General features: G+C 42.3%; 1 protein-coding gene across 4 annotated transcripts in view; it reads left to right on the forward strand.

Annotated features, from left to right (window-relative positions):
* Positions 1 to 23649, forward strand: part of POPDC3 (popeye domain cAMP effector 3) — an 83420-nt gene extending 59771 nt beyond the window's left edge. For 2 of the 4 annotated variants that reach the window (XM_074990815.1, XM_074990811.1), the window contains 2 exons: positions 6346 to 6487; positions 19045 to 23649. In XM_074990815.1, the coding sequence (XP_074846916.1) occupies positions 6346 to 6487; positions 19045 to 19154 (252 nt within the window). In that variant the 3' untranslated portion in view covers positions 19155 to 23649. Of the gene's footprint in view, positions 1 to 6345; positions 6488 to 9498; positions 10027 to 11132; positions 11235 to 19044 lie in introns of those variants that run through there. The other 2 variants (XM_074990812.1, XM_074990813.1) reach the window with 2 other exon arrangements.
* Positions 23650 to 24061: the final 412 nt, after the last annotated feature.

Genomic DNA, 24061 nt, shown 5'->3' on the forward strand with positions numbered 1-24061 from the left:
CCACACCCATGATAGGTGGTCATCTGGCTAACTAAAATCATGCCAGATTACAGATGTTGCTGGACCAGAGCTCTGAATTAGAGAGGTTCATCCTGTGTGTCACCATAACAGAGGATTTACATTGATGGGAAACAAATTTAAGTGTAGACACATGCATAACTAAGTCATCCTGAGGCAGCTTACATTGACCTAACTTTGTAGCATATACCAGGCCATGTTCTGCTGTAAATATTTCTAGCAAAGTGCTAGATATGTCAGGCAGTGATCACTGTTATAATTTGATTATCATCTCCATAGCAGAAGGGAACTCTCTTGTATTTTTGATATGGTTTTTCTTTCAATGATTAAATGTCACATATGGGACTGACTGTTACATCAGTTACACCAGTACAAATTAAGAGCCAAACCATTGAAGACGGTGGACATATACAAGCGTAATACCACTGTGAGACAGAAACCCTCCTTGCTTTCTTAGGCTATGACTACACTATGAAATAAAGTCAAAGTTATTGAAGTCAACATTTTACCACTAGATTTTATAAAGTTGATGTTGAGTGTCCACACCTGCTCACAAAGTCATCTAGTGTGTCCACACTAAATTGCTTAAGTTCGACTGTTGCAGCAGTGCATTGCGGGCACCTGCCCAACAGTTCCTTCAGCCCTGTTGTATTTGGGGTCTTTTTTTCCTGTGCATTATGGGAAAAAGTGCCTTGCAAGTGGTTGTGGATGTGGGGTGTCATCTTCCCAGAGTGCATTGCCCTCATTCCCCCACCCCCCTGCCATTGAAACATAAGGCCCTTTTTCAGAAGTCTCTTCCCCCAGTAAGAGAAATGTTTTGAGTGGTCCACATTACAGAAAGAGGCAGCTTGTACAAAAGACTTTAAATTGACTTTAAATACAAGTAAGAGAGAGGCTGAAGGATCCCAGTTTGAAGCAGAGAGAGAGAAATTTGTGAGCCATCACCAGAGAGAAGTGAAGAACGGCCATTTCTCAGAAGTCTTTTCTCACGGTGAAAATACACCAAACAGTAGCTGAGGCTCATGATACTCAAGTAGAACAAAGTGTATCTGGAAGGTGAGATTTACCATATATGCAAGAAAATGAGTCATGTCTACCACTTGTGTCTGGTGTAGATACCAGGTTAAAAATTCAGGTAGACAAACTTTTGACTAGTCCACATTATGGAAAGAGGCCTTGCAGGGGGCGGGGAAGAGGCTGAAAGAGTCAGGTTTGAAGTGAACAACACTCTTTGGAAGTGGGCTATGTGACTAGGGAAAGAATTCATAGTATTCACAAAGAAAGAAGATACAACAACACGAGAAGGAAAGTATGGAATCCCAGAGTGTGCAGGAAGGAGCCATTACATGGATGCCTCCAACATGAAGTGAGGAGACCGTTAGAAGTAGTAGTGCCAAGATTCATTATGAATCCAAGGCTAAATAGAAGAGAAGGAGGGACTCCGTATGGAGTCCCAGTGTGCACTGCTGTATCTGGTGGTCAGTGTGACTAAAAAGACTACAGAAGAGAAGGAAAGACACGGAGAGGGCATTGGTGTATAGTGGTAGTGTATCTTGAAAGTGGGGTTCATCACATGTGGAAGAAAATGAGTCAAGTCTGCCACTTGCAGCTGGTGCAGATACCAGGCTTGAAATAGAGACACAGAAATTTGTAACTCATCCGCATTACAAGAAGAGGCCTTGCCGGGGGGAGAGGGTGATGGAGCCGGGTCTGACGTAGCTAAAGAGAGAAATGTGTGAGTCATCACCACTTAGACATGAAGAGCGCTCTAAGGAAAAACTTCATATCATTCACAAAGAAAGAAGATACAATGATATGAGAAGGAAAGACTCAGTAGGGAATCCCAGAGGGCCTTGATGTCTAGTGGCAAATGTGCTGGAAAGAGCCATTACCCTGTCGGGTAGTAGTGGCTCAAGAAGAGAAGGAAAAGTTCAGGAACCGTTAGAAGATAGAAAAGTTGAGGAAAGATGAAGCCTTGAGGCTCTTAGTTGGCCCCACTAAAGAATTAAGGGATTCTCTTGCCCCTTCTGGTAAAGAAGCCCTAGCTGAACTGCCTGTGTGGGAGAGGGAAGGAGGAGAGCAACCCACAAGCTCCATTCCTTCATAGGATATCATCCCCCAAGCCACACGCTCTGGGAAGGAAGGGCAGCCCTGCAGGGAGAGCGTAGGAAACTGTCTTTAACCAAAGAACTTGTTGAGTTGGGGTTACTTTTTTAAAAGGGACAGAATGAAGCACAATTCCAGCAGGAACCACTTAAAAATGTAACCACCATATAGCACCTTGGAGGGGGCAGACCTGCAATATGTGAAACACAAAAAACAAGTTTTTTGGCTTGTTCTGCTAAACCATGTGCAGGGAAGAAGCCTTCTCAAGCACTGAAGTGCCACTGTCTGGAAGCACGGTCTGCATTGCATGGCAGCCATGTGGTATGTGCAGGGGGAATAGAAAGGCTCGATTTTTTTTTTTTTCTTTTTTTTTTTTTTCTTCCACCTGGCACTGCTGAGCTTCCCTGGTGTTTACCAGGAAGAAATTCATCCATGTACATAGGAGATCCTGGATCGCCTGATGGCTCTATGCTGGGGCTCTTTTGCAACCTTGAGAAATCATGACTAGATGCAATCGCTTCTGAGGTCTGCTAGCCACACTGTCCAGAAAGAAAATAAATTCAAATTGCCGGGCTTCCTTTTACCTACTTCCTGCACACCTGGAGAGCAGTAAAGGTGAAAGCAAGCAGAATGGACACGTGGGGTGTTGTGGGATACCTTTCGAGTCCAATAAAATCAACTTAAAGTTACGCTGTTTCCACACTAGCATTAATTCAACCTTTTAAATTCAGACTTGGCGTTACTCCGCCTGGGAGGGAGAGCGTGAGAAAGTTGACCTTAGCACCCCTTAAAATCGACCTAATGGTATTTGCGGTGAAGATGGTCACATTGTAAAATTGAGCTAAGTGCCTTAAAATCAACTTTATGCTGTAGAGTAGACAGCTTTAGGCTATGTTTACACTGGCCAGCTTTAGTGCAGAAGGTAGGTTCTTGCACAAAAAACATGCTGTCATCATCACTGGAAATCTACCTTCTGAGTTTCAGTCCAAAAATAAAACCACCTCAGTGAGAGTCTTTTATTTGTGCACTGATGTGCCAGTGAAGAACCGAATTGTTTTTACCTGTCTAATTGCCCTGCAGAGCTGTCCCACCTGCAGAGCTGCCGTGACCATTCTTAGAAATTCAGCAGTCCTTCCCACGAGTATGTGCCCCTCCCCTTTAGCTCTGTTCTGATAGCTGGTGCTGTCACTGCTCGGAGACACACAACAAATCATTACTGTGGAGTGCTCCTGCTGCTTTCCACAATCTGAAGAGAGGCAGGCGGGCAGACTATGCTGTGCAGAGTCAGGGAGGGGATGTGGGGGCTGTGGTCAGGGTCTTCCAGTATACCTGCCTCAAGACTGGTTGCTTTCTTTGTATTTCATTTGTACATTATTTACACTATAAACTCTTCAGGGCAGGAACCTTGACTTTAAAGTACCTAGTGCAGCATGAAAGTTATATAATTACTGTTCTTTGTCATTAAATGTATATTACATTGATTCTTTTTTCTATAATAAATTTAAGATTAGTTATTTCTTTAGTTTTCTCATGTATTTACTATAAAGAAACCAACAATTACCCAGATAGAATGATACAGCATTAGTACAGTGTATGTCATTTTGCTGTACAAAAATGTTTTAATTGGGAGGGGATGGACTGAGAGACAGGGGACTGTACCATGTCTGACTTCAACTGTTAGACTTTTAGGAGACAGTTCTTCATAAATTTTAGTATATACTATTGATTCAAGTATTATGTGACAAGCAAAATGTACATACACTGAAAGTAACACAAGGTTATCTGCTTACATGGCTTTGCATTGTTTGAATGGGTAACTATGTTGTGCATATGGTTCTTGTTGTTTATGTCATGGCTTCAGAGTTTTGATAAACATTTACTCAACTAACCACCTGCACCATGTATACAACTCCCAAATACTTTTAGGTTTAGCAGTAGCCTCAATTAGTTATTTTAGCTCTGACTTCATGATTTTCATCCCACTCTGATTTATCAACCCAAAGTTCTTGGTCATCAAAAATCTCCTAAATAGGTCATCAGCAAATTTCGCTCCACAAGCATCCCTGGAATTCAGCATCAGTAATTCTACTACGTTTCTTCTCTATCTCCAGACAGACTTGCAAGAATAGTTTGAGAAACAACATTATAGGATTTTTTTTTATCAACACAGAAGTGCCTCTACTCTCACTTGCTGTATTATAGTGGGCCAATAAATATGTGATTGCAAACTCTTCCTTGTGCTAAAAGTGAGCTAGGATATAAGTCTAACCCTTTAAGGATAGATGGCTTAGTGGCATATAAGAGCGGGGTAAAAAATGAGGAGTTAGGACAGGGAGCGTAAAGATGGTGCTGTGTGGCCCACACAGCTACTGGGTGTGGTTCACTCTCCCATGTAATAGCACCTAGATCACTTACAGAGAGAGAGACTGAGTCATGCTGACAGGTTTAGTTCAAGACTGTAGAAGCTCATGCACTAAGCTCCAGATATCCCAGGTTCAAATCTGCCTATTGGCAATTAAAAGTGGGGGATCATCTAGGATTTCAACTAGGTCCTATGTTGATAATGTGAATTAGGTTTTATTTGTTACCAAAGAAAAGCGTATTTTTAAAAAAAAACTTGAATGTGTGGATAATTTGATTCCTTGTCTCTTGATAGTGAATATTAATATGAATTTCTTTGATTATTGTAACTGCAACTACTATGTTTTAGTGCAGGTGATACAAATACGTAATACAGTACCAAAAATAAAGTCAAATGCATGGCTTTTGGAATTTAAAAAAATATCTTTATTCTTCAAATTTTGATGCCTTTAAGGCAAACCATTCTGAGGGTTATAAAACAAAATTATCAGTCAAGTAGTTTGCCTTCATGTCAATGAGACACATATCCACAGGTATGGTGGGAGTCACTGCCAAATGTACCTTTTATAAATTTACGTTCTCTCTCTCTCAAAGGTGCCTTTGTTATTTGTGCAGAAAAAGGTGATTCATTTTCCTATTTATGAACCAGCTGCTAAGTCATAAATGTTAAAGTACAGTACAACAAATTGCTGTTCCATTACATCTTTGATTGCCACATTACATTGATTGCCACATCTCGTGCACTTGACATGCCATGGTGACTTAAAAGAGGATAGAATGGGGTTATTTCATGTAAGCTTCACAGTCCAAAATGTTCTTGAAAAGAGTACTCAAAGCAGGGGAGAGTTCTGGGATTGTACATTTCATCTGTATTCAATAAACCCCAATGCCAGATTGTAAAACATGGAGAATATATTCCCAGGAGCAACAGTTCATTAGCCTGGAGTTAAGGTTGAGTGGATGTATCATTATCCCCTAAAAGATGGGGAGAGGAGGAAGGTGAGGAGTGGAAAGACTTTCAGTAGCTTCCAAGGTAAATGTCAGCCAGGAAATTCCAGCTCAGATTTGCTTTACAAAAACCCCCCAACTACTGGAAAGTGCTCACATGCACATTTAAAGGTGTTCATATAATACTGCTGCCCTGTAATGCCATCCTGATGATAATGAGAAATCTTGAAACAACTTTTGTCTTCTTTCATACGTGTTCATGTCACTAGTAATTGCAAATAACATCAACACACCTTAAGATTAAAAGTGCAGCATACATGCTGGATAAGTTTGTCTCTCTCAAATTTCTCGGTTTTCTCACAGTGGCCTGTGGAGTAGAATGGACTCTTCCCAAATACTTGCAGCATGTGACAATGAGCTATGCTTATCCATCCATCTGAGTGTGTGTGAAGGTGCTGTTTAAGGTTTTGTGTTGGAGTACAAGTTGGATAAGGTTGGGGGTCCTTACCTGCTCTTTTTGTTACCTGTTGGAGATGGAACTACAATCTTAATGGAGAGTTAGAGAGCGTTAATCAGAGTGGCCTGGGCAAAGTGAATGAAGGCAGTCCGCTTTTCTGACTGACGTCTTCCTGTGGGTTTTAAAAACCATGGAAATAAGTATCTTTTCCCAAGTTCATTCCCCACTGTGCCTCGGGAACAATGAGTCAGGCTTACTTCTCTCACTGGAGAATTGTTATGCTTTCCTCTCATGGAATGGCCAGTGCTATGAATGCATAGAAGCTGCACCTCTCACACCCATAACCCCAGCTCACCTCTGGCTTTAATAGCCATGGTTTAGCCCAAAGAGGTTACCTTGGAGGAAGATTTGCTTTTGTTTCCTAGCTTTAATATAGTTAAACCTTTTTCTTTCAGACTTCCAAAAAAATTGACCGGCAGCCCAGCCTTTGCTCACAGTTGTCTGTGATGCAGATGCGAAATAGCATGGCTAGTTCCAGTGACAGCGAAGATGGCTTGCAGCAGTTTCTTCGAGGGACTTCCACTGCCTCCTCTCTTCGTGAGTCCTCAAAAATAGTGAAGCAAATCTTGGGACCAGCCAAAGGGCAATGGTAGAACTTCTGTTGAAGTCAGTAGGTGCAAGAGGGGTATCGTTGGGTCCCTAGCTGTAAATCGAAGCAGGTTTTGTACTAAGCTGTAGGGAATTTGAGACAGTGTACAGTGGCTTTGGGTGGCAATCAAAATCTACTTCATTTAAAACCTAGGGATGTTTACTAATACTAGAAATAATGAGGTATTTAATAATGTCAAATCTTGATAATATCAAATAGATATAATATTCGAGAAGGGGGGCACATCGTGTGTACATAACACTGAACATTTCAATAATTATATTCAGTATAAATAATGCATGAATCATGTATATCAGGGGTCTCAAACTCATGGCCTACAGTCCATCTACAGCCTGAGCAGTTCCATAACCCAGCCCATGCAGCTGCCAGCATGTGAGGCCCTGCAGCCCTGGCTGGTGGGGGAGGGTGGGCTGTACCTTTCCCCTTAAGCCCAGCCTCTTCTCTGTTCCCATCCCTTCCTGCCGCTGCTCCACCGCCTTCCCCCACACAATTGTATCCCTTTCTCCAACCCACCTCCCCTGAGAGCCCTGACTTGGGTGACCACCAGGGGCTCTGGTGCAGGGCAGCAGCATGGTTTTGCCCTTCTTTCTGCCTCCTCCCCATACACACACACTGTGGCTGCGGGAGCCAGGGGGAAGCAGAGCAGCACAGCAGCCTGTTCTACTGCCATTTCCCAGGCCAGGAGTGCAAGGGGCTAGGGTGTTCTACTTTCCAGCACCTCAGTGACGTGGAGAAACCAGGCTGGCCTGGGAGATCATGGCGCAGTCGGACAGACGGGCTGCTGCCTCACTCCACTTCCCTGTGGCTCTGACTACCATGGTGAGTGCAGGGAAACCTGACCCCCTACTGCCAGCCCCAGCCTACCCAGGGCCCTTCAGGCTAACCTGAGTATGGGAGACCATCTAATCCCCTGTAGGATGGTTGGGAGGGCTGAAGCAGGGCCCCCCCAAAGGGTGGGACCTGGGGCGTTTGCCCCAAACCATCCTATGGATGGGATGGCTTGGTTCACATCCATTCTGGGCCACAGGAGGTGCTAGCAATGGCATGGAACTAGCAGCTGGAAGCTGTTCTAGCACCATTAGGGTCCCTGGGATGTTTTAAATTGCCTGGGGTGGCAGGCAGAGCTGGAGGGGGTTGTGCAGTAGGGCAGGAACACATGGCCAGCAAGCAGGGCTGGCAGATACACTGGAGGTGAGAAAGGGAGGTAATGTGTGAAGACCACCACTCCCCGCAGAGCCACTGCCAGGAGGGTTGCCAGCTGGGCCTCTAGGAAGATATGAAAACTGGCCCTGGCCCTGACCAAGGTAAATTGAGTTTGGGACTTTGGTGTACACAGGTGCTACAGCCTATAGCTATAGCTGAACTGTACTGGGAAGACCTTGGTGTGGAATGAGCAATGATAGTTTTATGTTACCTTTACAAGCTCTTTGATACATGAGGTTGGTTTGGCTTTTAGTGCAATTGAGAGCAGCCTCAAGGCTGTCCTAAGTTGTGCTGATGGGTAATGGCCTATGAAGAGTCACCCCTTTAGTAAAAACAATTATTTGTTCTCTGTTTTGCCCAGTGCTTAATGCAAGGGGGCCTGGCCCATGAGTAGGCCTCCTAGGACTTGTCCACAGCAAAAAGAGATGCAAGGCAGTGTGCCTTCGAGCACATGTCAGTTGACTTGGGCTCAGGCTGTGGGACTACAAACAGCAGTGTAGGCATTCGGGCTTGGGCTGGAGCCTGGGTTTTGAAGCCTAGTAGGGAGTGAGTGGGGAGGATTTTGTATCCCAGGCTCCAGTGTGAGCATGAACATTTACACTGCTGTGTGTTGCTTCACAGTGCAAATGGGAGTCATTTGACCCAGGATCTGACTCTCACTGCTGGGGTTTGGTTTGGTTTGGTTGACATGTCCTAAGACACTTAAATACGTACTAACCCTTCTCTCCAGGAAGTGCCGGAGCACAGCAGCACTTGGGCCATGCTCTCTTCTACTGACATACGCTTATTGCCAGGTTTTGTTAGCTCTGTGCCACCTGGGAAGTCTCCGTGTAGCCAGTTAAACTTTCCTCCTGCTCTGTAGTCTTAGAGCAGCACAGAATAGATAGGATGGGGAAAGCCAGGATGGGGCAATATACGTTTGCAGAAGGATCTTATCATGTAAATAACCCCAGTTTAGTTCCTCTCTGTACATGTAGAATTATAGGAAGTTTATTGGAGTTGTTTAAGAGTCTCGCCATGTTATGCTGATCTGCTCACAACTGTGTGAGTACTTTCACATTCACTATTACAGGAGATCACATGAGCACCCAAGTCCCTAATGAAGTGCACACCAGACTAACTGGGCACCTCCTCAGGCACTCTCACAAATCAGGGATTTCTTTGCTTTTATCCCAAATACGCGCTTCAGATCCAGACCATGACTGTACAACTTTACTTGTTTTAAAGTATAAAGTCTAACAAATTTTGCTTAAAAAATAGGCTTCTCAGATGGCAACATTCACCATCACAGAGAATAGTTTCTAAACCAATAATAGGGATAATAGATGGATAATTTGCAGCATAAGCTTTCATGGGCAAAGACCCGCTTTGTCAGATGCATGAGCCAGGGGTTTATCAAGTTTATCAAATGTACTTGGGTCATATGTGTATTCATTTTAGTATGTTCCTTTTCTCTCCCACTTTATTTAAATGAACTTTAGTGATACTTTTCATCTGAAATTAGAGTTTGAAAAAAAAAATGCGTGTCCCTTACCCAGCTGGCCTCAGCTCTTAGTTTAACTGCGTCGTACCAAATGCACTACTGTCTTTTGTGATCTCACTGTTTAGTTGTTAGGATCTTAATGCTTGTCAGTGGTCCACCAATACTAAACTCATCTCTTTCTGATATGAAAAAGTATGATGTAACAATTTTTATTTAACCTTAATTATCTATTCACTACTGTCTCCCTTACAGGTCTGAGCCAAGCCTACAGATTGGAGAGTCCTTTTCTTTCTACTTTTTGCCATTGATATATTTTCATCACAATTTAGACAGGAGCACAAGCCCTAGGAGTTTTTCCATTCTCATTATAAGGGGGTGATGGATTGGGATGTAATTTTGCGGGTTTAGAGTCAGGTCAGTTTTGATTTTTCTTAATTTTTCCTGAGCTCTTTTTTTCCAAAAGGGCCTGGTTTGGTGAGGCATTGATGACATTAATGTATGAGCTCTCCCATATGCTACTCATTTTCTTTCCTATGTTGGAAAGTGCATGATTATATTTTGTGCAATTGGGAGAAGGTCATAGACAGTTAAGTAGAAGCGAGGTCCTTTTACAAAGAGCTGCAGAGTGTTTACACTTGTCTTTCAACACTGGGAGAAACTAGTCTAAAGGCTTGCAATTTTTAGAGATACTAATCCCTCTTTAAGATAAACCTGAAATTAATAATACTTGATAATGTTGTCTTCTCTATTGTATTCCTGCTAGTCCTCTTTTTTTTGTTTTAGTTAATAAAGCATCAGAGCTTCCCAAACTGAAAAAAGGGTATTGGCCATCTCATTCGTATGCAGTGCTTCCATGAAATTAAATTCCTTGCCTAGACAGCTGAGCAGTATTGTACCCCCTATATGACACTCTCTATATATGACACAGTTCCACTGTCATAAATGTAACACTGCATGAATGCAGGTATTGAGCTAGAAGATTTAGCTGTGACACTCTCTTTTCCTCAGGTCCCAAAATCAATCTGAACAGAAAGGTGGTCATTCAGCTTTCCACTTTTATGTTTCAAATAGACCTCTAGTAACACCCATATATGCAGAATCAAAACAAAAAGTTGACTGCTTTTTGATTTGAAAGTGTATAGACTAGCACGGCTCCCTCTCTGTTACCATATGTGCAGCCTGTTCAATAACTTCTTTTTAGACTAGTCCGCTGACGTGTGCCATTATGCCTCAAGCTGTGGCATAGTGTACCAGTATGGAATTCTCCTTCTTCCTGAAGCCTGGAGCATAAAAAAATAAAAAGTACATTGGTTTATTTTTTTTTAAATAATATAAACCCAAGGGGGTGAAAAAACCTCCCAAAAGTATTTAGTGAAGAGCAACAAATGAAAAGCAGGTGTTTTTTGCCATAGGAGAAAGCAATAAAAGGGATCTTAGGTCCCTTCTAGCCCCAGGCAGGATTCTATGATTCTGTAAGTTCCATGCTTTATCTGGATAAGGCTCTGTGTAAATTATAACCTCTGATGTAGCTAGTTCTTGTTTGGACAAAAGCTTCCCAATACAAAGATCTGATTTTTTTGGCTACTACAATGTAGAAAAATCCTACTCATCTAAGTTTCATATACTTACTGGAATACATTTGTAAAAACTGGAGTTTATTTTTCGAATGATCTGAAAGAATTTTTTGTAGGTTACGACTTTGCTACTGTGCTCAAAAATATAAATTCTCTAATACATTTCTGAAAAGAAATCCATATAAAGGCTTTATCAAAGTTTCATAACAGAAAGAGGAAAAACATTCTTGCTAATAGAACCAAGTTACTAACAAAACTGTGTTTTAAGTTTAATTAAATAAAGACAAACTAACTGTCTGCTTTTGTATTAAGGAAATAACCAACAAGAGTTCTATAATACTTATGGAGTGAGTCGTTTGGAACATGATGTTTTCTGTTGATAACATCACATATTAACCCAACATCCTCAAAAAGGTATTAAATTGAAGTTCGCTTATACAAAGTTGGAACTTGTACATGAAATACACAATCTGTGCACAACTTATTAGTAAATTAAACTGTGAAGTAACTTAAAAAAATGCAAAACATGAGTTGGAGCACAATTATAATTTCAGCTAATCTGATCGTTTATGGCATTTCCTTATTGCTACAAAATAGGCCTAATAATTAACAGTAATTAGTGTGCCTGGTTATGTAGTCTTTTTTTTTTTTTTTTTTTAAGTAGTATCTGGTTTAGCTAACCTGAGGTTGTGAGGTTATTGCATGGAGGGTTGCTAGCTCTCTACCTACATACCAAACCCCACTTTGCCTCCAGTATTTATAATGGTGTTCAATATATTTGTAACAGATTCTCTCCCGGCGCTGGGCCCCTTTTGAACCTGAAAACCAGTCGAAGACCTTCTTGTGCGAGCTCCCATGCTCTTTATTGTCCATGCCAGTTCTCCCCACCTTCTCTAGACAGAGGTCCAGCACAGTCAGCTCAAAGGCAGCTAGCTGGGGAACAGGGCCTTCCACTCCCTGGCTCCGCTCCCTCTCACTCCCTCCTGACGTGCTTGTAGAGCTCTGTTGCTAACGAGGCCTGCAGCTTTTCCCCATTTGTGGGTTTGGTTTGGATTTAACTCAGCCAGATCCAGTTACCCTTCCTGCTGTTGCTGGCATGGTAGAGCTCTAATTTGCTCTTCTTAACCAGCAGTCTGTCGCAATATTAAAATGTTCTTTAATGTATAAGGAGGGTTGCACTGTTAGAGGCTTTACTGTGTGAAAGGGGTCACCTGTACAACAGTTTGAGAATTACTGATCTGAGCTAAGGAGGACAGTAGTATGAGGATTTATTTTCAGTAATGCTTTCAGTGGTGTTGCCTCAATATGTTATATACAACTTGTGGCATAAAAAAGAGGATTGGGTTTCACAGGAAATACCTCAATTCAAATTTCTATAAAAAAAGGAACAGGAGACACCACAATAGACTACAGTCGAGGCACAGGTTGAAGGCGCATTCAGACTTGTGTATGCCCTCCCACCAAAGCAATAGAGCCATGCCTAGATAACATTTAGCATGTGGAGGAAAAAAGGGCATGATAATGGTGGAGAAGAAATTTACAGTATGAAAGCAGACTGCCAATTTTGTTCTGTAGGCTTATGCCATTGTGCTTCTGACAGCTATGGAGAGCCATGGACTCTTCTGAACAAAGGAAAATATTACCCTCAAAACTACTACTAGTCATGTCTTAAAAAAGAAATGGAAACTTTAGTCCTAAATTTTCAGGCCTCCATTTTAATGAGTGTAATTTGTACCCACTATTTTGGTCATTTAGATATCTAAATCCATAGATTTAGAGCTCTCAAGGTATGTCTATGCTGGCAAAAAACCCTAAAACATGGCGTCGAGTCTGAGAGCCTGGGCCAGCTGACTCAGGGTCATGCTACAAAGCTCAGAACATCAGTGAAGATGTTCCCACTTGGGCTGGAGCCTGGACTCTGAAGGCCAGCAAAGAGGGAGGGTCTCAGAGTCTGGGCTGCAGCCTGAGGGATAACGTCTTTACTGTCATTTTTAACCCACCAGTGCAAGTCTGGGACAGTTAACCTGGACTTGGAGATGCACTGCTGAAGGGTTTTCATTATAGCGTAAATGTTCCCTAAGTGGCCTTACCTGAACTTTTAATTTTTACTCGCAAAAATGAGAATTTGAAAAAGAAAAAAAAAAAAAAGAAAAGCCCTTTGTAATCCCTGTATTTAATAGTGTACATAATAATCTCTGTATAAAACCAGCTGAGTATTTTTCCCAGTTTTAACCAACTGCTGAAATTAAACTACTGCATAAGAGATTTACAACATGTGATATTCCAAAAAGTGTTAGTTAATACCTTTTATTGCCAGCATAAGTGTAGTTTTTAAATCTGCACACACTAATGAAAAACACATACTTGAATTCTAGTCTCCCCTGGACAGAGACCATGTTTCTGTTCTGTCTTTGTACAGCTCCAAGCACCATGGCATCCTAGTCCATGACAAAGGCTCAGGTACCGTAGTAATAAAAATTAAAATATTACTAATTATTTCATGGATGATGGGTTTAAGTAGTTTGTGTAAGAAGAAAGTCAGTATGCTAACCATATGTTATGACTGCAACGATTCTTGAAGGGAAGCATTTTTCTGATCGGCATATATAGAAATAGCATCCGGCTGGCATGACTGTCTTTTACTGTTTCTCTTCTAGAATAATTTAACATTTAAACAATTTTCACACTGTTTTCAGTCATCATATGCAGACTGTTTGTAAACTTCCAAAGCCTGCACCAACTGTGAATGCAGGAGCGCTGAACTCAGAGAACTGAGACAAGCCTGGGAATTAAATACAGTGCTCAGATGCGAGGACAGAAATTGAATTGTCAGATGAGTGTTTAGGAAAGTGGTCAGGCTAAATGCCCTCCACGACATATACTCATTTAGGCCAGGTCTGCACTAGACATTAAAATCGATTGTAGATATGCAATTCTAGCTACGCAATTGACTTATCTACAGTAGCCTTACCTGCCCATTCTCACAGAGGGAGGTTGACTGGAGAAACTCTCCCATTGTCCTCCCTTTCTCCTTGTGATACTGAGGGGCATAGAGGTCAACTGCCAACCCCAGATAGTTTGATTTCATGCATCTCAACCAGGTGCATGAAATTGAACCCCAGAAAATCAACCCTGACGGGGTAGATCTTCCGTGTAGTGAAGACATACCCCTAGAGTCAGGCCTTGAATTCCTTTCTCAGGCTGGATCTACACTAGGAAATAAAGTCAAATTTTAATGTCCTACACTGCTCACAAAGTCGATTTAGTGTGTCCCCCAAAAGGTAGCCTAAGTCCAACTGGGGTAGCAGTGCCCTGCGGGCAACTATCCCACAGTTCTGGCAGACTCATTGCATTTTGGGATTGGGTGCCAGCATCTTCTAGGAAAAAAAGTTGCTGCAAGTGGTTCTGGGTTTCTTATGTCATCATCCAGATTGCATTTCCCTTATTTCCCACTCTTGGCTGAAAACAAACAGAATTTTCACATGGTTTTATATTGGCTGCCATCCACCATTACAAACACTAACATGGACCCCGAGGCCCTTCTGAGTTTGTTGCAGTGTTTTGTGCTCAATTCCCACACTGAGATGCAGTATCTTCTGAACGTACTGCCCAGGCAATATCAGCTGTTTGATGTTGGGGGCACTGATGGACAAGAAGGTCTGGAGAGAAACACCCCAGGGTTGCTGGCATCACTGGAAGTGCTGCACAGAACGAAGCGTAGGTTCTGGACCCATGACACCAGTTCAGACTGCTGGGAACATGTTATTTTTGCAGTCATAGGATGATCACCAGTGGCTACAAAACTTCAGCATGTGTAAAACCACTTTCACAGAACTTTGTGAAGTGCTATCTGCCACCCTGAAGTGCAGCGATAGCAGAATGAGACTGGCTTTGACAGTTGAGAAGTGTGTGGCAATTGCTCTGCGGAAGTTGGTAATACCAGACGGCTACTGTCAGTGGCACATCAATTTGGAATGGGCAATCTACAGTGAGGGCTGTTGTCATACAGGTTGCCAAGGTGATCAATAAGCTTCTGCTACAAAAGACAGTGATTCTGGAGATTGTGCAGGTGGCAGTGGATGAATGTGATCCCATGGGGTTCCCTAACTGTGGTGGGGCAACAGATGGAATGCATGTTCCCATCCTGGCACCAGACTACCAGGCCTCAGGGTACATTAACTGTAAGGGGTGCTTCTCTATGGTGTTGCGGGCTTTGGTGGATTACAAAGATTGTTTCACCAATATCAAGGTGGGGTGGTTGGGAAGGGTGAATGATGCACAAATATTTAGGAATTCTGGTCTGTTTACAAGGCTCCAGAGTGGAACTTTCTTCCCAGACCAGAAAATTAACATTGAGAACATGGAAATGCCCAAAGTGATTCTTGGTGGCCAGGCTTACCCCTTGTGTATGGCTTCATCGCTAAGGGAACAAGTACCTGGACTCCAGCAAGGAGCTCTTCGACTACAGGCTGAGCAGTTGCAGGATGGTGGTACAATGGGCCTTTGGCCATTTAAAAGCCAGGTTCAGGTGCATTCTGACCCGCTTAGACCTCAATGAAGAAAACACTGCTGGGGGCTGACTTTGTGGAGCTAGAGTGCAGAGCTCTCCATGACCTTCCCCCCCTCCCCATTCTGGGTCCATGACAAGATGAGGGGGCAGAATGTGTGGAGGGAGGAGGTATGGAAGTGGGGACATAGATTGGATATGGAATGCAGAACCAGGAGCAGGGGTGTGGACTGACTGGGTCGAGGGGTGGTCTAAAATGCTAGTGCCTGGAGTGGCCAGGGGATACAGTGTTCTTTCCAGGTGAGGAAAATGAATGGGGAAAGGGTGGCATGTAATAGTGGTACCTGGAGTAGCCAGGGGATACAGAGCCATTAAAAGGGGAGGGTAATATGTAAAGATAGGGTGGCATGTAATGGGGCCTGTGTTGTACCAGGGTGCAGAGTTGGATGACCTGGATTTCTGAAGCATTACTTCAATTAAGGCAGAGGTCACTGATTGAGAAATCAGTCAGTGATTCAGTCAAGTCAGTCTGCCTTTTCATTACGGACAGGACTGAAGCAGGCATTTTTGCTTGACTGTCCATCACGTTTTTCTTCCAGTCACTCGGCTCTAATTTTTCCTTCATTACAACATCAAAATAAAGCCTCCAACATTTCATGCCGGGACTTCTTCCTTCTCCGCATTTGGGGTAACCTCATATGGGTGGGACTGGGACCCCTCTGTCATCTTGCAAGGTCAGTTCCTGATAACATAAATGTACAAATATAAATGGCATTGTTAAAAGCAACATTTTTATTTTTACTCGGAACAATGAGCATACTGACAGAATGAATGGCTGTATATATGGAAGAACATACTACAACTGCAAGTTCACTCTGGTGCCTCTTAAGACTGAAGAAAGCATGATTCCAAGTAGAACGATTTAAGCTCTTCTGTGGCTGAGGTTTACCTTCAACGCTATGTAAACTCACTGGGGAAAAATTGACCGCTTGTCCAAGTCCAGGCTTCTTAAACCCTTATTTAAAAACAGCCTGTTTTTATACCAGGCACTGCTTTAAGAATGCTGTGATGCAGCCACCCACTTCTCCCCGGGCCAATTGCCCGCAGGCCAGGGTGGAGTGCAGTGGGGTTGGCTTGTGCCGAGCCACTGCATGTCCCAGCAGATGCCGGGCCAGCGGGAATGGGGTGGCTGCATCGCAGCATTGTTAAAGCAGTGCCGTGTTTAAAGTCAGGCTGTTCCAGGAGGAGTAAAAGCCCATAAAAATTGACTGGCGGTGCATGTGAACTGGGGAGATTCTGATTGCCCACGGGCCGAGGGGCGTTGCCTGGAGCATGTGCTGTGCTGCTTAAAGCAGCATCTTAATTTTAAAGCAGCTGCTCCAAGAGTTCAGAATCATTAAAAGTCACTGCAGGTGTGCACATGAACCGGGGAGGGTCTGATTGCCGGCCAGCCTGGGAATCTGGGGCAGGGGGAGGGGGGGTTGCCTGGAGCATTTGCTGCTTAAAGTAGCGCTTGAATTTTAAGGCAGCTGATCCAGGAGATGCACGAGTTTTGCTGTGCACTGAGTAGGTCGCAGGCAAAAAATCATTAGTGACTCTCAGAAGTTCCCATGCATTCTAAGTGGCCAAACAAGACATCAGCCTCATCAGAAAAAGGAAAGAATGCTTGTGCTGCCCAAGTACAAGGCTGGGAAATAGGCAAGAATGCTCTGTGGGGCCATACTTCCAGATTGCTTACTGGTGGCTTGGTGCCATAAGTTGTCATACTGTGGAAGCAGGAACAAGTCAGGTCTCCCCAAAAATCTCATGAGGAAGATCTGAGTGCCTGTCTAAGACCTTCAGTGAGATGTCCCAACAGGATCAGTACACCATCCCCAGACATATTAACAAGGTGTTCTCAGGGAAACAGGCATAGACCCTACCCCCACGACTGCGACATACTATCATCAGTAGGAAAAAAGCATACTCACCAAAAGTGCCCTCTCCAGGATCCAGGTTTGCCTCTGAAGCTGCCTCCTGAGTTACGGGGATGGACTCCAAGTCGAGAAACAGGTCCTGGTTTGCAAGATGTGCTTCTACGTTTGACTGGACCCCACTGTTGACCACCTATTCCAAATCGGGACAAGCTTGACCATCCTCCTGAGGAACACTCTTTAATGAGAAGTTGAGGCATTTTCTAGGGGAATAGGTTGCACCTGTTCCCAGAACTGCATGAAGCTCATCGTCATATCAGCATTTCTGGGGATATGCTCCAGAATCATAGACTCATAGAACACTAGGACTGGAAGGGACCTCAAGAGGCTTGTTTGCATTTCTGGTAGTTCTGCCTCATCTTCTTGATCTTTATGCAGCACTGCTGAGTGTCCCTGGTGTAGCCTTTGTGAATCATGCCTTGCAATATTTTACCATAAATATCAGCATTTCTTTTGCTGCTTTGAGCTGGAGGAAGATATCTTCTTTATCCCACACTGAGATGAGGTCCAAGATCTCCTGATGGCTCCATGCTGGGGTACTTTTGTGATCCTGAGAGCTCATGGCTAGAAGGTGTGCTACAAGGTATGCTAGGCATGCTGCAGAGATGTGATCCACGTGTCTGCTCACCATGCTAGCAAGAGAAGAAAGGAAATCTAATCAAAATTCCCAGGCTGATGACCACTGCTTCCTGTCACCTACTTGCCCTCACCTGGAGAGCAACGGAGGTAGAGCGATGATCAAAAAGAACACATGTAGGTGCATTGTGGAACAGTTTTGAAGGCTAATAAACTCAATTTTAATAATGCAGCCGTCTGCACTTGTGTAGTTCAGCACCGTAAAATTGACTTTTAGGAGTTACTTCCAGGGAAATCAGTATTACAAAAGTTGACATTAGAGCCCCTTAAAATCAGCCTGTTGAGTTCTGTGGTGTAGACTGATGGTTTATAAAATCAACCTTAGACCTTTAAATTAGACTTAAACTCCTAGGGTAAACCAGGCTTCAGACAAAATGCCCAATAACTTCCAAGAAAGTGCATGCTTTTTTGTGCTCTGTGTTAGAGGGTTTTTTCCACTGTTGTTGTGCCTGAAGGCTACTACCACCTACTGGTAGGGCAGTGTAACAATTTCAGTCATTGGCTACATGGTGCATATTGTTTAGCTCAACAGTTGTTAATAACATACATGTTTTTCATTACAGTTGTTTATGCACTCGGAGTTACAGCTGACCACTCATTCTGTTTTTTCTTCTTTTGTTGCTTATGAGGCAGACAGTGGCTCTATGATCTGTTAATACGGCTGAGATTTGCCCAAGTAAATTAAGAATTTTTTAATGATTTTTATGTCCTGAGGCGAATACTCAAAAATACTTTTTGTGCTTACTTCTTCCAGCTTGATTGCTGTTTATGGCTGAATAAAGCAGTACAAAAAATGCTGATCAGGGATGCAAGCCGCTGAGCAAGAAGTGCAGAAAACTCCCTTTTACATCAAAAGGAGGTTTTTTTAAGTGTGGGTAGTAGCATATAGCCCAAAAGGATTATAATGATTCATAGCCCTTTAGATACTTGATGTCCAGGATTTCCTGGTGCTATAGGACAGGTGTCAAATTAATTGATGTTCACCTGAAAGATACAAATTCTTCACCCCTGGGAGGATCATCAGATTTGCTGTGTACTTATCACAAAAGTCTATAAATGGGGACACATTCTTCAGTTTAACGGTTTCTTCTCTTTGAAATTGTGACAGGGCGGACATCTCCCTATCTGAGAACTTCGGGAAAAATGAAACCAATAGAAGAAAGTGGTGAAGATGATGTCTTTGAATTACCATCTGCTGCTAAGCCTGAAGTTCAGTGACTGCATTGAACAGACACCCAGGGACTCTGTAGACGTGGCAAAAGCAAGAGGCTTATTTAGATGAGATTCTGAAAACTATCAGTGCCCATTACTTTTGGAGAATTACACTACCATACACCTGTGTTAGTGGCTTGTAGGTAAAGATGACAAGTTTTATTTATTTTCCTTAATTTTTTTAAAAGGTATAGATTGTATTTTTACTAATTGGTCATGATTGTTTGAATTATGGTAGGTTTTTTTTGGCTCTCTGCTGAGTTAAATTCAGCATTAAGCAACAGACTAGTCTGAAACTTCATACACTTATTGGGTAACATTTTGAAAATCACCAAAGTCCCATTTTTTTCTAAAACATTTAGGATCCTGAGGCTATGTCTGTGCTTTCTGGTTTTAGTGCAAAAAGTCAGATTTTTTTTTACAAACCCATCATCACTTGAAATCCACCTTTGGTGCTGAAACTTTTGAGTTTCAGAGCAAAAATAAAACCATCCCAATGAGAGACTTCTTTGCTTTTGCACTGATGTGCCAGTGAAGACCCTTAGTTGCTTTTACCTAATTGCCCTCCAAAGCTGTCCCACCTGCAGAGCAGCAGTGGTCACTCTTTGAAACTGAATAGTCCTGCCCTCAGGTAGCCCCGTCCTTTTAGCTCTGTTCTGATGGCTGGTGCTGTCACTGCTGTTGAATGTTGTTTTGGAATGCTCCTGCTGCCTCTCACAATGTGATGAGAAGTATCAGAGAGCTGGCTGAGTTAGTCTGTATCTTCAAAAACTACAAGAAGTCCTGTGGCAAGAAGTCCTTATAGACTAACAGATAATTTGGATCATAAGCTTCCGTGAGCACAGACCCGCTTCCTTAGATGCATGAGTTGAGTGGGGGGGGGTGTTCCAGAGGAGGGTTTAAAGTCTGAGTCAAGGGGAGGGCCAGAGTTGACAAGGTCTGTTCAGTCACGGGGGATGTGGCCCATTATCAGAAGCTCATGTGGAGTTGTGAACATCAAGACTGGAAAAAATTAAGTCAGTTGAGTCAGGGAGGATGTGGCCCATTATCAGTAGCTAATGTGCAAGTGTGAACATCAAGAGCGGAGAAGTTGCTTTTGTAATGGGCCAACCACTCCCAGACTCTGTTCGATCCTTGGTTGATGGAGTCAAATTTGCAAATCAATTGCAGCTCTGAAGTCCCTCTTTGGAGTTTATTTTTGGAAATTTTTGTAGTAGGACTGCTACTTTTAAATCTGATACCGAATGTGCGGGGAGATTGACATGTTCTCCTACAGGTTTTTGTATATTACTGTTCCCAATGTCAGATGTATGTCCGTTTATTTTTTTTAAGTAGAGACAGTCCAGTTTGGCCAATGTAAATTGCAGTGAGGCACTGCTGGAACATGGCACATAACATCAGCTATCAGTATCCCTGCACACTCAGTAACAGATTTAAAAGCAGCAGTCCTACAACAAAAAAACTTCAAAATAAACTCCAAAGAGAAACTTTTTAAACCCTCTTCTGAAACCCTCCTCGCTCATCTGACAAAGCGGGTCTTTGTCCACAGAAGCTTATGCTCCAAATTATCTATTAGTCTATAAGTTGCCACAAGACTTCCTGTTGAATGTGAAGAGAGGCAGACAGTATACCCTCTGCAGAATCAGGGAGGGAGAAGGGGGCTGAAGTAGGGATCTCTCCCCCTGCCTCAGAACTAGTTGCTTCCAGCTGCTGTCACACACACACACACTGGTGAGACTAGTGCTCTGAAGCCTGTAGAAAACAATATGAACACAAACCAGAGCTTTTCCATCACTGACAAAACTGTCCATGAAAAACATCGGCCAATGTACACATAGCCTAAGTCCTGGTGAAAGTGAATGAGTTAGTTTGAATACTTGCCCCCATATCGTTTATACCTAACATTTTAGTTACTAATAACAGAGAGGTAACCGTGTTAGTCCGTACTCCAACACAATAAAACAACAGAAATGTAGCACTTTAAAGACTAACAAAACGATTTATTCAGTGATGAGCTTTCATGGAAAAGACCCACTTCCTCAGATCAATCTCGTTTCCAATACAGACTGGCATAAGTACAGAGGACCAAAAAAAAAATCTGCAAAAACTAAATCTGTCAATCTAAAAACTGACAAATCGAGTACATAGGTCTGAGGGATTCTTCTGCCACCTACTTCAGTCCTACGTACTCGATTTGTCAGTTTTTATTGCAAATTTTTTTTGGTCCTCTGTACTTGTAAATGTCAGTCTGTATCGGAAATGAGATTGTTCTGAAGAAGTGGGTCTTTCCCATGAAAGCTCATCACTGAATAAATCATTTTGTTAGTCTTTAAAGTCTTTAAAACATTTCTGCTGTTTTACTTCAGATATTGATATTGCAATATGCAAACTGAAATTAATACACGTAGTTTCGTGTGAGTGCGTGAACGTAATTTGTTCATATTTTATATGCCCAAACAATTTAAAAGAACATTAACATTGCAGTGCCAAATGTTCAAAAGTTAGAAAAGGCAAAAATAAGTTTCCCAAGCAGGCTACATTTGACCCCCCTGTGCATGCATTATGGCACCATTTTCAATTACATAATCACAATCCATTGTCATTACCTATAGATAGATAGATTTGACACACAGACCATCCTCCTGCTGAATTTCAAGTCTCTGCTTCAGTGCTTGGGTGTTCTAAAGCATCTTTTAAAAAAAAGTCACCAGAATTTTTAAGCATGGGCAAAATAAGGTATTTTCCCCTAGTTTTGACCTTGGAAAGAGCTACACAGTTTCAGTTAAAGATGTTTGAAAAGAGTTCTTCTGAGGGAAACATCCAATTTTGGGAAATTTTGGCCCAAACAGTTAGGGTAAGGTTACATTAAGCTTTCTTTTTTGGGATACAAATGAATCTTAAAATAGAAACCATGTGGCCAAACACCCCGCTCAAAATAGCAGGGCTATTTTGAGCATGGTATTTTGTTCCTGGTAACCCTTATCATAAGAGGGTTACTGGGAAGTTCGGGATAGCCCCTTTTTTTGACCCCGGGTGCAGAGTATCCTGCACTGGGTTTGAAATAAGGTAGCTCAAAATAACTTATGCAATTTGAGCAAGTTATTTTGAGTTAGGGCTTCAGTGTAGCCCTGGCCGTACAGTTTAGCAAAATTATAAGTAGCTAGGAAAAAAAGGTCCCTCATAATAAGAAGTGCTTGGCAGCCTTAATAGGTGTCACTGCCAGCTCCATCTATGTGTGTACATACTTAATTAAAATAAACATATTTGTCACAAAATAATAAACTATATTCATTGTCAAGTATCATAATGACAGATACAGCAGTCTATGTAACAATATAAGATGACAGAACATGAATAATAGAATGTGTCAAATAATGAGATTATGGATAACAATGGGAGTCTGGTTTAAACTAAGTCTGCAATTTTTGTTTTGTTTTTCACTTTGATCGTCATCCTCATCTTGGCAGGGAAATTAAGCCAGAGAGTGCCCTTGAATCAGCCTGTGCCTGTAGTGTGTATATCTGCTTTACTCTGTTCTGAAGCTCTTGCAATACTGAAGCACAACACTTGATGCCTGGGCATAGTTTTACCTTCATGCTGAATGTCCTTGAGGCTGTGGTTTTAAATTTAGTATTCAGTGTTACTTCAGTGTGTCTTGTGGTTTTCGTTTTTTACATATTAAAAATTCTCACTGAAGTGAGGCATAGTTCCCCATCTATGTAATGATACGTTAAATACCTTTTACAACTCACATCCTGTAAGCAGTAGACCACATTGGCTCCTTTTGGAACTGAGGTAGTTTACCATATAAATTCACTGTTTGGATTTTGTGAAAACCTTGAATACTTTGTAGACAATCAGAGCTCCTTTTGGAGCCACTGCCGTCTCTTGGGTTTTAAAGATATAGATCTCATAACATCACTGTAGCTAGGTACCGATTGAACCTGTCTAGTCTGGCACTGTCTCATGTGGTAGCATCTGTAATCTGGCGTAATTTTAGTTAGCCAGATGACCGGCCACTTATCATGAGTGTGACCAAGTTTCCCGTGGTTCTATGAAGTGTATTTACAGCCACCAGTCCTGGCTCTCAGTGGTCTGTGCTGTTATGCAGCTTTAATTTATACCCTGAATATCTTCTAAGAGCTCAGTAAGCAATGGAAGCATTGGTGACACTGCTAGACAATATTGGCCTACTGTGGTCTGGCAAATTCTCTCATTCCACTCCAATCAGGTCCTGAGGGTCCCTGACTAGAAAGGCTCAGCCTGTATGAGATCACTGAGTGTTGTGTAGTGCTAGCATTACCAGCATTAAAGACAAATTTAAAGACACGTGAAAGGATATACCACATTTATAGTAGCTAACTGTTGAATGTGAATAACCAGATCACACAACTCCTTTTTAAAAAGAAAATACTGTAGCTAGCCGGAGGACTTGTTGTGTATTGGGGACAAGCCTGCAACATATTTTTTGTAAACAATAAAAATGTGTGATTTAAATGAGCTTTTGAAATTTGTAACTTCTAATTTTTTGCACTTCTTCTAAGGAGACTTTGGGTGGGCAGTTGAGTTTTTTTGGTGTGTAGAATTTTCTGAGAAAAAAAAGTCTAAAATGAACGTTTATAGGAAGTTTTAAAGGAGGAGGTTGAGTGGAAATGGTGTGAGATTTTTTTCTAATTACTGCAGGGATAGTGGACCAAAAATTAATATGGAGAATCCCAGGAATGTGGTGGTAAACTGTGAAGATCATAAATCCGGAACTTTAAAGTTCTTATCTTAAGATATAGCCAGTCTCTGACACACACAGTTCATCTACTCTTTTTGTTTATTTGTTGGGAACTGTTACTGTTGGTTTGATTGTCTAGGAGCCATGTAGCCCACTGATGAGGGAGCTAGGGAATGGGATTCAACCATAT

The sequence above is a fragment of the Carettochelys insculpta genome, chromosome 3, assembly GCF_033958435.1.
Source record: "Carettochelys insculpta isolate YL-2023 chromosome 3, ASM3395843v1, whole genome shotgun sequence".
Taxonomy (NCBI): domain Eukaryota; kingdom Metazoa; phylum Chordata; order Testudines; family Carettochelyidae; genus Carettochelys; species Carettochelys insculpta.